Genomic DNA, 13,311 nt, shown 5'->3' on the forward strand with positions numbered 1-13,311 from the left:
AAATCCCAAATTTCCAACCACAAAATTCCAAGAAAAATCCCAAATTTCCAACCCAAAATTCCAAGAAAAATCCCAAATTTCCAACCCCAAAATTCCAAGAAAAATCCCAAATTTCCAACTCAAAAACCCCAAAATTTTATTGCTCAAAACCCCAAATTCCGACAATTCCAGGACTTTTTTTGTGAGGAAAATTCCAGACTTTTTTAAAAAGAATTCCCAAATTTTTTCAGGAATTCCCAGATTTTGTTTTTTTTAGGAATTCTTTGAATTTTTTTTGCTGGGAATTCCCAATTTTATTTTTTATTTTTTTGCAGGAATTCCAGGATTTTTAAAGAAGAATTCCAAGATTTTTTTGGCGTAAATTCCCAAATTTTTTAGGGATAAATTCCAGGATTTTTGGCATTAATTCCGAGGTAATTTTTGATAAAATTCCCAAATTTTTTGGACTGAATTCCTGATTTTTTTTGAGGATAATTCCTGGATTTTTCAGGTGAATTCCCAGATTTTTGTCAGGAATTCCTGATTTTTTTGGGGATGGAATTCCCAGATTTTTTAATGGAATTCCTGATTATTTTTGGGATGAATTCCTGCAATTTTTTGAGGCGAATTCCCAGATTTTTTTTTGTGAATAAAACCCAAATTTTATTGATGGAATTCCAGATTTTTTTGGAAATTCCTGAACATTCTTCGAGACAAATTCCCAGATATTTTCGGGAAAATTCCTAAATATTATTGGGAATAATTCCCAGATTTTTGGGTCAAATTCCCAGATATTTACAGTAAATTCCAGATTTTTTTAAAGTGGAATTCCCAGATTTTTTGGGCCGAAATCCTGAATATTTTCAGAATAAATTCCTGATTTTTTTGAGGTGAATTCCCAGATTTTTTGGGCCTGAAATCCTGAATATTTTTAAACTAAATTCCTGATTTTTTTCAGATAAATTCCCAGATTTTTTGGGGATAATTCCCGATTTTTTGTGGCCAAAATTCTGAATATTTTCAGACTAAATTCCTGATTTTTTTTGAGGTGAATTCCCAGATTTTTTGGGCCAAAATCCTGAATTTTTTTGGCCGAAATCCTGAATATTTTCGGACTAAATTCCCGATTTTTTTGAGGTGAATTCCTATTTTTTGGGTGCTAAATTCCCACATTTTTTGGCCTGAAATCCTGAATATTTTCAGAATAAATTCTCGATTTTTTTGAGGTGAATTCCCAGATTTTTTGGGGGCTGAAATTCCAAATATTTTTTGATTAAATTCTTGATTTTTTTGATATAAATTCCCCGATTTTTTAGCGATAACTCCCGAATTTTTTGAGCAAAATTCCTGAATTTTTTTTTAATAATTCCAGAATATTTTGGGGTAAATTCCTGAATATTTTTTGGGGCAGAATTTGTGGATTTTTGGGATTTTACTCCCCCTCCTTGTCCTCGCCGTGGGTGATGACGTAACAAATGTTCTTGTAATCCACGTTCCCGGCCACGTCCGGCGGGAACGCCGCCCACATGTTCTTGATCTGAAACGCAAAAATCGGGAAATTTGGGAAAATTGGGAAATTTGGGAATTTTGGGAATTTTTTTGGGAATTTTGGGGGAATTTTTTGGGATTTTTTTGGAATTTTTTGGTGATTTTTCGGTGATTTTTGAGGGAATTTTAGGTCAAAAAATGAGATTTTTTTTCTTTAATTTTGGGGCAATGTTGAAGTGCTTGGAGATTTGGGGGATTTGGGAATTTTGGGAATTTTTTGGGAATTTTGGGGGAATTTTGGGGGGATTTTTGAGGGAATTTTAGGTCAAAAATTGAGATTTTTTTTCTTTAATTTTGGGGCAATGTTGAAGTGCTTGGAGATTTGGGGAATTTGGGAATTTTGGGAATTTTTTGGGAATTTTTGGGAATTTTTTTGGGAATTTTTTTTGAATTTTTGGGCGATTTTTCGGTGATTTTTGAGGGAATTTTAAGTCAAAAATTGAGATTTTTTTCCTTAATTTTGGGGAAATTTAGGGATTTTGGGGAGATTTTTGGGAATTTTCAGGGAATTTTTTGTGATTTTTGTTTTTTTTTTTTTTTGGCAATTCTGGAGAAAAATTTGGGGAGAATTTTGGGGTGATTTTGGGCTGATTTTGGCCATTTTTGGGCCAATTTCTGGGCAGATTTTGGCCAATTTTGGGCCGATTTTTAGGCCGATTTTTGGGCTCATTTTGGCCATTTTGGGGCCAATATTTGGGCCAATTTTTGGGCTGATTTTGGCCATTTTTAGGCCAATTTTAAGGCCCATTTTTGGGGTGATTTTAGCAGTTTTTAGGCCTATTTTTGGGGTGATTTTGGCCATTTTTGGGCCAATTTTTGGGCTGATTTTGGCCATTTTTGGGGCCAATTTTTGACCTGATTTTGGCCATTTTTGAGCCGATTTTTAGGCCAATTTTTGAGGTGATTTTGGCGATTTTTGGGCCAATTTTTGGGGTGATTTTGGCCATTTTTAGGCTGATTTGTGGGCCAAATTTTGGGCCAATTTTTGGGGTGATTTTGGCCACTTTTGGGCTGATTTTTAGGCCGATTTTGGGGCTCATTTTGGCCATTTTTGGGCTGAGTTTTAGGCCAATTTTTGAGGTGATTTTGGCCATTTTTGGGCCAATTTTCGGGCTGGTTTTGGCCATTTTTGGGCCGATTTTTGGGCCCATTTTTGGGGTGATTTTGGCTATTTTTAGGCCTATTTTTGGGGTGATTTTGGCCATTTTTGGGCCAATTTTTAGACCGATTTTTGGGCTCATTTTGGCCATTTTGGGGCCGATTTTTGGGCCGATTTTTGGGCCAATTTTTGGGCTGATTTTGGCCATTTTTGGGCCGTTTTTGGGGCTGATTTTGGCCATTTTTGGGCCAATTTTTGGGCCAATTTTTGGGCTGATTTTGGCCATTTTTTGGCCGTTTTTGGGGTTACTTTTCCCCTCTCACCTCCTCGGGGGTGAAGCGGTCGCATTGCGTCGTCAGCAGCTCCTCCAGGCTGGGGGCGGGGCCAGAGTGAAGGGGGCGTGGTCACCCCAAAACAGCCCTGGGACCCCTCCCCCAAATTCCCCCAAAATCCCCCCCAAAATTCCCCCAAAATCCCCCCAAAAATCCCCAAAATTCCCCCAAAATTCCCACCAAATTCCCCAAAATTCCCCCAAATTTTCCCCCAAAATTCCCCCAAAATTCCCCCAAATTCCCCCCAAAATTCCCCCAAATTTTCCCCAAATTCCCCCAAATTTCTCCCAAAATTCCCCCAAAATTCCCCAAAATTCCCCCCAAAATTCCCCCCAAAATTCCCCCAAAATTCCCCCAAAATTCCCCCAAAATTCCCCAAAATTCCCCCAAATTTTCCCCCAAAATTCCCCCAAAATTCCCCCAAATTTCCCCCCAAAATTCCCCCAAAATTCCCCCAAAATTCCCCTAAAATCCCCCCAAAATTCCCCAAAATTCCCCCAAAATTCCCCCAAAATTCCCCCAAAATTCCCCTAAAATTTCCCCAAAATTCCCCCAAAATTTCCCCAAATTCCCCCCAAAATTCCCCCAAATTTTCCCCCAAAATTCCCCCAAAATTTCCCCAAATTCCCCCAAAATTCCCCCAAAATTCCCCCAAAATTCCCCCAAAATTCCCCCAAATTTCCCCAAAATTCCCCCCAAAATTCCCCCCAAAATTCCCCCGAAATTCCCTCAAATTCCCCCCAAAATTCCCCCAAAATTCCCCCAAATTTCCCCCAAAATTCCCCCAAAATTCCCCCAAAATCCCCCAAAATTCCCCCAAAATTCCTCCAAATTTTGCCCAAAATTTCCCCAAATTCCCCCAAATTCCCCCCAAAATTCCCCCAAAATCCCCCCAAAATTCCTCCCAAAATTCCCCCAAAATTCCTCCCAAAATTCCCCCAAATTTCCCCCAAAATTCCCCCAAATTCCCCCAAAATTTCCCCCAAAATTCCCCCCAAAATTCCCCCAAATTTCCCCAAATTTCCCCCCAAATTCCCCCAAAATTCCCCCAAAATTCCCCAAAATCCCCCCAAAATTTCCCCCAAAATTTCCCCCAAAATTCCCCCAAATTTCCCCAAAATTTCCCCAAATTTCCCCCAAATTTCCCCCAAATTTTCCCCAAAATTCCCCCAAAATTTCCCCCAAATTTCCTGAAAATTCCCCCAAAATACCCCCAAATTTTCCCCAAATTTCCCCCCAAAATTCCCCCAAATTCCCCCAAATTTCCCCGAAAATTCCCCCAAAATTCCCCCCAAAATTCCCCCAAAATTCCCCCAAATTCCCCCCAAATTCCCCCAAATTTCCCCCAAATTTCCCCCAAATTCCCCCAAAATTCTCCCAAAATTTCCCCCAAAATTCCCCCCAAAATTCCCCCAAATTTCCCCAAAATTCGGATTTTTCCCCTCCCCCCAACCCCCCAAATTTTGGCTCCTCCCACCCCCCCAAAATTCGGCCCCTCCCCCCTCTCCCACCGCGATTTGACCACGCCCCCTTTAGGCCCCGCCCACTTTAGGCCACACCCCCACTCCCAATTTCTTTTAATTGAATTGGGACAAACCAATTAAAGATTCCCTTCCCCCCTTTGGCCCCTCCCCATTTCCCTTTAGGCCCCGCCCCCTTTATGGCCAGCCTGCTCTAAGCCACGCCCACTCAGGCACCGCCCCCTTTAGGCCACGCCCACACACCCAATATCTCTTTAATTGAGATTAAAGATTCCCCTCCTTGCTTTGGCTCCTCCCTATTTCTCCTTGGCCCCGCCCCTTTTAGGTCCCCCTTAGGCCACGCCCACTCAGGCACCGCCCCCTTTTAGGCCACGCCCACACACCCAATATCTCTTTAATTCATTGGGGAGGAGCCAATTAAAGATTCACCTCCTTGCTTTGGCTCCTCCCCATTTTCCTTGGCCCCTCCCCTTTTATGTCCCCACCCCTTAGGCCACGCCCACTTAGGCCCCGCCCCCACTCACAAGCTCTTTTTGATTGACCCTTTCCCGTCCGGGTCCAGCACTTTAAAAGCGCCCATGATGACGTCCTCGGGATCCGCCCCTAAAGGGGCGGGGCCAAAGGAAAGGGGGCGTGGTCAGCGCCAAAAGGGGGAGGGGGCAAAGGGGAAAAGGGGGAGGGGCTTGGGGGAGACACCCCGGGGGGATTTGGGGGTGAATTTTTTGGATTTTGGGGTGAATTTTGGGACATTTTTGGGCTGAATTTTGGGGACTTTGGGGGTGAATTTTGGGGAAATTTTGGGCAGAAATTTTGGGCATTTTTGGGGTGAATTTTGGGCATTTTTGGGGCATTTTTTGGCTGAATTTTGGGACATTTTTGGGGTGAATTTTGGGCATTTTTGGGGTGAATTTTGGGAACTTTTGGGGTGAATTTTGGATATTTTTGGAGTGAATGTTGGCCAATTTTGGGGTAAATTTGTGGCATTTTTGGAGTGAATTTTGGACACTTTTGGGGTGAATTTGGGACATTTTTTGGGGGGAATTTTGGGATATTTTGGGGTGAATTTTGTGACATTTTAAAGTGAATTTTGGCACTTTTTTGGGTTGAATTTGGGACATTTTCGGGGTGAATGTTGGACAATTTTGGAGTGAATTTGTGGCATTTTTGGGGTTAATTTTGGGATATTTTTGGTGTCAATTTTGGGCCTTTTTGGGGTGAATTTTGCACATTTTTGGGCTGAATTTTGAGGACTTTGGAGGTGAATTTTGGGGAAATTTTGGGCAGAAATTTTGGGCATTTTTGGGCTGAATTTTGGGGTATTTTTGGGCTGCATTTTGGGGTATTTTTGGTGTTAATTTTGGGCATTTTTGGGTGAATTTTGGGGCACTTTTGCGGTGAATTTTGGGACATTTTTGGGCTGAATTTTGGGGCATTTTTGGGGTGGTTTTTTTTAAATTTTGGGTGGAATTTTGGTGATTTTGGGTTATTTAGAGTCGGGTTTCGTTATTTTGGATATTTTTGGGGTGAATTTTCCAGATTTTGGGTCATTTTGGGTCCCTCACCTTTCAGTTTCTCCCCAAACATGGTGAGGAACACGGTGAAGTTAATTTGGGTGGAATTTGGGTTATTTTGGGTTATTTTGGGTTATTTTAAACGGGATTTTCGCTATTTTGGATATTTTTGGGGTGAATTTTTCAGATTTTGGGTCATTTTTGCTCCCTCACCTTTCAGTTTTTCCCCAAACATGGTGAGGAACACGGTGAAGTTAATTTGGGTTGAATTTGGGTGGAATTTTGGGTTATTTTTGGGTTATTTTGAGTTATTTTGGGTAATTTTGGGTTATTTTAAACGGGATTTTCGCTATTTTGGAAATTTTGGGGTGAATTTTCCAGATTTTGGGTCATTTTGGGTCCCTCACATTTCAGTTTTTCCCCAAACATGGTGAGGAACACAGTGAAGTTATTTGGGTTAATTTGGGTGGAATTTGGGTTATTTTGGGTAATTTTGGGTTATTTTAAACGGGATTTTCGCTATTTTGGATATTTTTGGGGTGAATTTTTCAGATTTTGGGTCATTTTGGGTCCCTCACCCTTCAGTTTTTCCCCAAACATGGTGAGGAACACGGTGAAGTTAATTCGGGTTATTTTTGTGTTATTTTGGGTTATTTTGGGTTATTTTAAACGGGATTTTCACTATTTTGGTCATTTTGGGGTGAATTTTTCGGATTTTGGGTCATTTTGGGTCCCTCACCTTTCAGTTTTTCCCCAAACATGGTGAGGAACACGGTGAAGTTATTTGGGTTTAATTTGGGTGAAATTTGGGTTATTTTAGGTTATTTTGGGTTATTTTAGATGGGATTTTCGCTATTTTGGATATTTTGGGGTGAATTTTCAAGATTTTGGGTCATTTTGGGTCCCTCACCTTTCAGTTTTTCCCCAAACATGGTGAGGAACACGGTGAAGTTAATTTGGGTTAATTTGGGTGGATATTTGGGGTTATTTTTGGGTTATTTTGGGTTATTTTGGGTTATTTTAAACGGGATTTTCGCTGTTTTGGATATTTTTGGGGTGAATTTTCCAGATTTTGGGTCATTTTGGGTCCCTCACCCTTCAGTTTCTCCCCAAACATGGTGAGGAACACGGTGAAGTTATTTGGTTTATTTTGGGTAAAATTTGGGGTTATTTTTGGGTTATTTTGGGTAATTTTGGGTTATTTTAAACGGGATTTTTGCTATTTTGGATATTTTGCGGTGAATTTTCCAGATTTTGGGTCATTTTGGGTCCCTCACCTTTCAGTTTTTCCCCAACATGGTGAGGAACACGGTGAAATTATTTGGGATTAATTTGGGTGGATTTTGGGTAATTTTGGGTTATTTTAAACGGGATTTTCGCTATTTTGGATATTTTTGGGGTGAATTTTCCAGATTTTGGGTCATTTTGGGTCCCTCACCCTTCAGTTTCTCCCCAAACATGGTGAGGAACACGGTGAAATTATTTGGTTTATTTTGGGTGAAATTTGGGTGGAATTTGGGTTATTTTGGGTAATTTTGGGTTATTTTAAACGGGATTTTCGCTGTTTTGGATATTTTGGGGTGAATTTTTCAGATTTTGGGTCATTTTGGGTCCCTCACCCTTCAGTTTTTCCCCAAACATGGTGAGGAACACGGTGAAGTTGATTGGCCCCGAGGCCTCTTTGATCATCGCGTCCAACTCCTCGTTCTTCACGTTCAGCCGGCCTAAATTAGGGGGCGTGGCCACGTCGGGACACGCCCACAACGGCCACACCCTCACAAACCCCGCCCACTCCCATAAAACCCCATAAAAACCCCGCCCACTGCCATTAAAACCCCGCCCACTCCCCTAAAACCCCGCCCAGAACCATCAAACCCCGCCCCCTTCATGCGTAATAAGCCGGAAGTTAAGCCACGCCCACTTTGGGCAGACCACGCCCCTCTAAGCCACGCCCACGTTAATAAATAGCAAAGCCATGCCCCTTCGAGCCACTCCAATTTTTTTCCTCAAATTAAGCCCCTCCCACTTTTATTAAGCCCCTCCCCTTCTAATTTTATACCGTTCAAGCCCCGCCCCTTCATTAACCCCATTTAAGCCCCTCCCACTCTCATTAAGCCCCTCCCCTTCATTAATCCCTTTAAGCCCCTCCCACTCTCTTTAAGCCCCTCCCATTACATTTCTTCCCTGCTTAAGCCCCTCCCCCTTTCACACACCACACTTAAGCCCCTCCCCTTTCTTTTTAGGCCCCACCCCCTACCATTTAAGCCCCTCCCCCTTTAATCTTACTCTGTCCAAGCCCCGCCCCTTCATTAACCTCTATGAAACCCCACCCCTTTCTTCTTAAGCCCCTCCCATTTCCTTTAAGCCACTCCCTTTCCATTAGCCCCTCCCCTATCCTTTAAGCCCCTCCCCTTTCCCTTAATCCTCTTAAATTTTAAGCCCCTCCCCTTCCCTCTAAGCTCCTCCCATTTCCCTTTAAGCCCCTCCTCTTCCAGTAATCTTTCCATTTAAGCCCCTCCCCTTTTCATTAAGCCCCTCCCCTATCCTTTAAGCCCCTCCCCTTTGTTTTTATCTCCTCCCCCTTTTCTTTAAGCCCCTCCCTGTTCCCTTTAAGCCCCTCCCCCTTCCATAAACCCCTTCTATTTTAGCCCCGCCCCTTTTTTGTCAAGCCCCTCCCCTTCCCTCCAACCCCTTCATCCTCACCCTTCCATTGAAGCCCCGCCCTCTTTCCCCAAACCACGCCCCCATTTCCCCTCAGACTCAACCCCACCCACTCAGACCACGCCCCCCAGAGCTGACCACGCCCCCTGGCCGTGACCACGCCCCCTTTTCAGGCTCCACCCACCCATGGCGGCGAAGGTCTCGCGCAGATCGTCCTTATCAATGATCCCGTCCCGGTTCTGATCGATCACCGTGAACGCCTGGGGGCGGGGCCAACAAAAAGGGGGCGGGGCATCATGGGGGAGGGGCGTCGTGGCCACGCCCACTCCCAGGAAAAAAAAAAAAAAAACAAAAAAATCCGGGGAAAAATGGGAAAAATTTGGGGATTTTGGGGCATTTTTAAAGTGGAAGCTCCTCCCACTCACTTTAAGCCCCGCCTACAATTCTATAAGCTCCGCCCCCTTTTATTTAATTACCTCCTTCTTTAGCCCCTCCCCCTGTTGTAGCTCCACCCCCTTTTTTACCATTTTTGGCCATTTCTCCCTCATTTTTTGGCCTAAATCCACCGGGATTTTTGCCCCTCCCCCCACTTTAGCCCCTCCCCTTTTAAGCTCCACCCCCACCTCTGTAAGCCCCTCCCCCATTTTTAGCCCCGCCCATTTTTAACCATTTTTGGCCATTTCTCCCCCATTTTTTGCCCTAAATCCACCGGGATTTTTGCCTCTCCCCCCATTTTAGCCCCTCCCCCTTTTAAGCTCCTCCTCACCTCTCTAGGCCCCTCCCCCTTTTTAGCCCCGCCCCTTTTTTACCATTTTTGGCCATTTCTTCCCCATTTTTCGGCCTAAATCCGCCGGGATTTTTGCCCCTCCCCCCATTTTAGCCCCTCCCCCTTTTAAGCTCCTCCTCGTCTCTCTAAGCCCCACCCCCATTTTTAGCCCCGCCCCTTTTTTACCATTTTTGGCCATTTCTCCCCCATTTTTTGGCCTAAATCCGCCGGGATTTTTGCCCCTCCCCCCATTTTAGCCCCTCCCCCTTTTAAGCCCCTCCTCACCTCTCTAAGCCCCTCCCCCATTTTTATCCCCGCCCATTTTAACCGTTTTTGGCCATTTCTCCCCCATTTTTTGCCCTAAATCCACCGGGATTTTTGCCCCTCCCCCCATTTAAGCCCCTCCCCCTCTTTAGCCCCTCCCCCATTTTTAGCCCCGCCCATTTTTTACCATTTTTGGCCATTTCTCCCCCATTTTTTGCCCTAAATCCACCGGGATTTTTGCCCCTCCCACCATTTTAGCCCCTCCCCCACCCTTCTAAGCCCCTCCCCCACCCTTTGGCCCCGCCCCCACCTCCTTGAACTCCTGGATCTGGGTCTGGTCGAACATGGAGAAGACGTTGGAGCTGCCCTCGGCGCCCGCGCGTCGCTTCGCCTTCTTGGGGGCCTGAAAACGGGGCAAAAATCCCAAATTTTGGGGTTTTTGGGGAATTTTGGGGTTTGGGGGAATTTTAGGGATTTTTTGGGATTTTTTTGGGATTTTTTGGGGATTTTTGGGGGATTTTTGGGGGGGATTTGAGGGATTTTAAAGGGAATTTTTGGGGATTTTTTTGGGAAATTTTGGGGAGATTTTCACCTTCTTAGCCTGATTGGGGGGAAATTTGGGATTTTGGGGGATTTTAGGGAATTTGGGGATTTTTTGGGGAAATTTTTGGGAATTTTTTTGGGAGTTTTCGGGATTTTTGGGGGTAAATTTTAGGGTAAAATTTGGGGATTTTTGGGGTAAATTTGGGGTAAATTTTGGGAATACATTTTAGGAATTTTGGGGTAAATTTTGGGGATAAATTCCGGGGTTTTAGGAGGATATTTTGGGGCAAATTTAGGGTAAATTTTGGGAGTAAATTCTGGGGCTATTTTGGGGTAAATTTGGGATAAATTTTGGGGGTAAATTCTGGGGATTTTGGGGTAAATGTCGGGGTTATTTTTGGGTAAATTTTGGGATAAATTCCAGGGATTTTGGGGATAAATTATGGGGATTTTGGGGTTTAATTTTGGGGGAATTTCAGGGCAGATTTTGGGGTAAATTCCGGGGTTTTTTGGAGATAAATTTTAGGGTTATTTTGGGTTAATTTTAGGGTAAATTCGGGGTAAATTCCAGGGATTTGGGGGTAAATTTGGGGATGAATTTTAGGGTTATTTTGGGTTAATTTTGGGGTAATTTCAGGGTAAATTTTGGGGTAAATTCAGGGTAATTTCAGGGTAATTTTGGGTTAATTTTGGGGTGAATCCCGGGGGTTTGGGGGTAAATTTTGGGGATAAATTATAGGAATATTTTGGGTTAATTTTAGGGTAAATTCAGGGCAGATTTTGGAGTGAATCCCGGGGGTTTGGGGGTAAATTCGGGGTGAATTTTGGGGTAAATGTCAGGGATATTTTGGGTTAATTTTGGGGTAAATTTCAGGGTTATTTTGGGTTAATTTTGCAGTAATTTCAGGGTAAATTCGCGGTAATTTTGGGTTAATTTTGAGGTAAATTTCAGGGTAAATTTGGGGTTAATTTTGGGTTCAATCCCGGGGGTCTCGGGGTTAATTTTGGGGTAATTTCAGGGTAAATTCGCGGTAATTTTGGGTTAATTTTGAGGTGAATTTTGGGTTAAATTTGGGGTAATTTCAGGGTTATTTTGGGTTAATTTTGTGGTAATTTCAGGGTAAATTTTGGGGTAATTTCAGGGTTATTTTGGGGTAATTTTGGGGTAATTTCAGGGTAAATTTTGGGGTAATTTTGGGGTAAATTCCGGGGGTCTCAGGGTTAATTTTGGGGCAAATTCCGGGATTTTGGTGTAAATTTTAGGGTTATTTTGGGGTAATTTCAGGGTGATTTTGGGGTTAATTTGGGTTAATTTTGGGGCGCATCCCGGGGGTCTCGGGGTTAATTTTGGGGTGAATCCCGGGGATCTCGGGGTTAATTTTGGGGTAAATTCGGGGTAATTTCAGGGTAATTTTGGGTTAATTTTGGGTTCAATCCCGGGGGTCTCGGGGTTAATTTTGGGGTAATTTTGGGGTAAATTCCGGGGTAATTTCAGGGTGATTTTGGGGTAATTTTGGGGTAATTTCAGGGTAATTTTGGGTTAAGTTTGGGGTTAATTTGGGTCAATTTTGGGGCGCATCCCGGGGGTCTCGTGGTTAATTTTGGGGCGAATCCTGGGGGTCTCGGGGTTAATTTTGGGGTAATTTCAGGGTTAATTTGGGTTAATTTTGCAGTAATTTCAGGGTAAATTTTGAGGTAATTTTGGGTTAATTTTGGGGTAAATTCCGGGGGTCCCGGGGTTAATTTTGGGGCGAATCCCGGGGGTCTCGGGGTTAATTTTGGGGTAAATTTCAGGGTGATTCTGGGTTAATTTTGGGGTGAATCCCGGGGGTCTCGGGGTTAATTTTGGGGTAAATTTGGGGGTAAATTCCGGGTAATTTCAGGGTAATTTTGGGGTAATTTTGGGGTGAATCCCGGGGGTTTCGGGGTTACTTTTGGGGTGAATCCTGGGGGTCTCGGGGTTAATTTTGGGGTAATTTTGGGGTAAATTCCGGAGGTAAATTTGGGGTAATTTTGGGGTAAATTTCAGGGTTATTTTGGGGTTAATTTGGGCTAATTTTGGGGTAAATCCCGGGGGTCTCGGGGTTAATTTTGGGGTGAATTTTAGGGTAAATTCGGGGTAATTTCAGGGTAACTTTGGGTTAATTTCGGGGTGAATCCCGGGGGTCTTGGGGTTAATTTTGGGGTAAATTCCGAGATTTTGGTGTAAATTTTAGGGTTATTTTGGGGTAATTTCAGGGTGATTTTGGGGTAAATTTCAGGGTTATTTTGGGGTTAATTTTGGGGTGAATCCCGGGGGTCTCGGGGTTAATTTTGGGGTAAATTTCAGGGATATTTCGGGTTAATTTTGCGGTAATTTCAGGGTAAATTTTGGGGTAAATTCGGGGTAATTTCAGGGTTATTTTGGGGTTAATTTGGGTTAATTTTGGGGCCCATCCCGGGGGTCCCGGGGGTCTCTCCCCTCCCCTCCCCTCCCCCCCCCCTCACCATGGCCGCGCTCTCTCCTCTCTCCTCTCGCCGCTCCCTCGGGGTCTCCCGGGGGGCTCCGGAGCCTCCGCGCGCCTTTTATGGACCCCCATTGGGGGGGGGGGGGCCGGCCCCTCCCCCACCCCTCCCCCACCCCCCCGCTGCCCCTCCCCCACCCCCCCAAAGCGCCCCCAAAGGGTTCCCTTAAAGGGGCAGAGGCCCAAAATAGAAACCGCCCCTCCCCCACCCCCAACCCCGCACCTGCCGCTGCCCCTCCCCCACACAAAGAGGGGGGGGGAGGGGAAAGAGGGGGGGAGGGGAAGGGGGGGAGGGGCGGAGAAACTGGGAGGGGGGGAATAAACGGGGACAAACTGGTTTGAACTGGAATAAACTGGTTTAAATTGGTCAAAAACCCGGTTTGAACTGGTTTAAAGCGGCCCAAACTGGTCTGAACTGGGACAAACTGGTCAAAAATTGGTTTTAAACTGGGACAAACTGATTTAAATTGGTCAAAAAACTGGTTTGAACTGGTTTGAACTGGTTTGAACTGGGATGAAATGGTCCCAAATTGGTCCAAACTGGTTTAAATTGGTCAAAAAACTGGTTTGAACTGGTTTAAAGCTGCCCAAACTGGGACAAACTGGGACAAACTGGGATGAAC

General features: G+C 44.2%; 1 protein-coding gene across 1 annotated transcript; it reads right to left on the minus strand.

Moving 5' to 3' along the window:
• Window positions 1-268: 268 nt before the first annotated feature.
• On the minus strand, window positions 269-12,801 carry LOC141731724 (myosin regulatory light chain 11-like). The gene is made up of 8 exons (XM_074558207.1): window positions 12,672-12,801; window positions 9,952-10,044; window positions 8,796-8,871; window positions 7,570-7,674; window positions 4,964-5,042; window positions 2,950-2,998; window positions 983-1,516; window positions 269-892 (listed from the first exon to the last, which is right to left on the minus strand). The coding sequence occupies exons 1-7, from the start codon at window positions 12,672-12,674 to the stop codon at window positions 1,412-1,414; spliced, it is 510 nt and encodes a 169-aa protein (XP_074414308.1). The 5' UTR covers window positions 12,675-12,801; the 3' UTR covers window positions 269-892; window positions 983-1,411.
• Between the last annotated feature and the right edge of the window lie 510 nt (window positions 12,802-13,311).

The sequence above is a fragment of the Zonotrichia albicollis genome, chromosome 24 (genome assembly GCF_047830755.1).
Source record: "Zonotrichia albicollis isolate bZonAlb1 chromosome 24, bZonAlb1.hap1, whole genome shotgun sequence".
Taxonomy (NCBI): domain Eukaryota; kingdom Metazoa; phylum Chordata; class Aves; order Passeriformes; family Passerellidae; genus Zonotrichia; species Zonotrichia albicollis.

Coding starts and splice junctions, on each gene's coding strand:
- LOC141731724 (XM_074558207.1), bottom strand. Junction 7,675..8,795: donor CGAGACCTTCGCCGCCATGG/GTGGGTGGAGCC, acceptor CCCCTAATTTAG/GCCGGCTGAACGTGAAGAAC. Junction 5,043..7,569: donor GTTTGGGGAAAAACTGAAGG/GTGAGGGACCCA, acceptor CCGCCCCTTTAG/GGGCGGATCCCGAGGACGTC.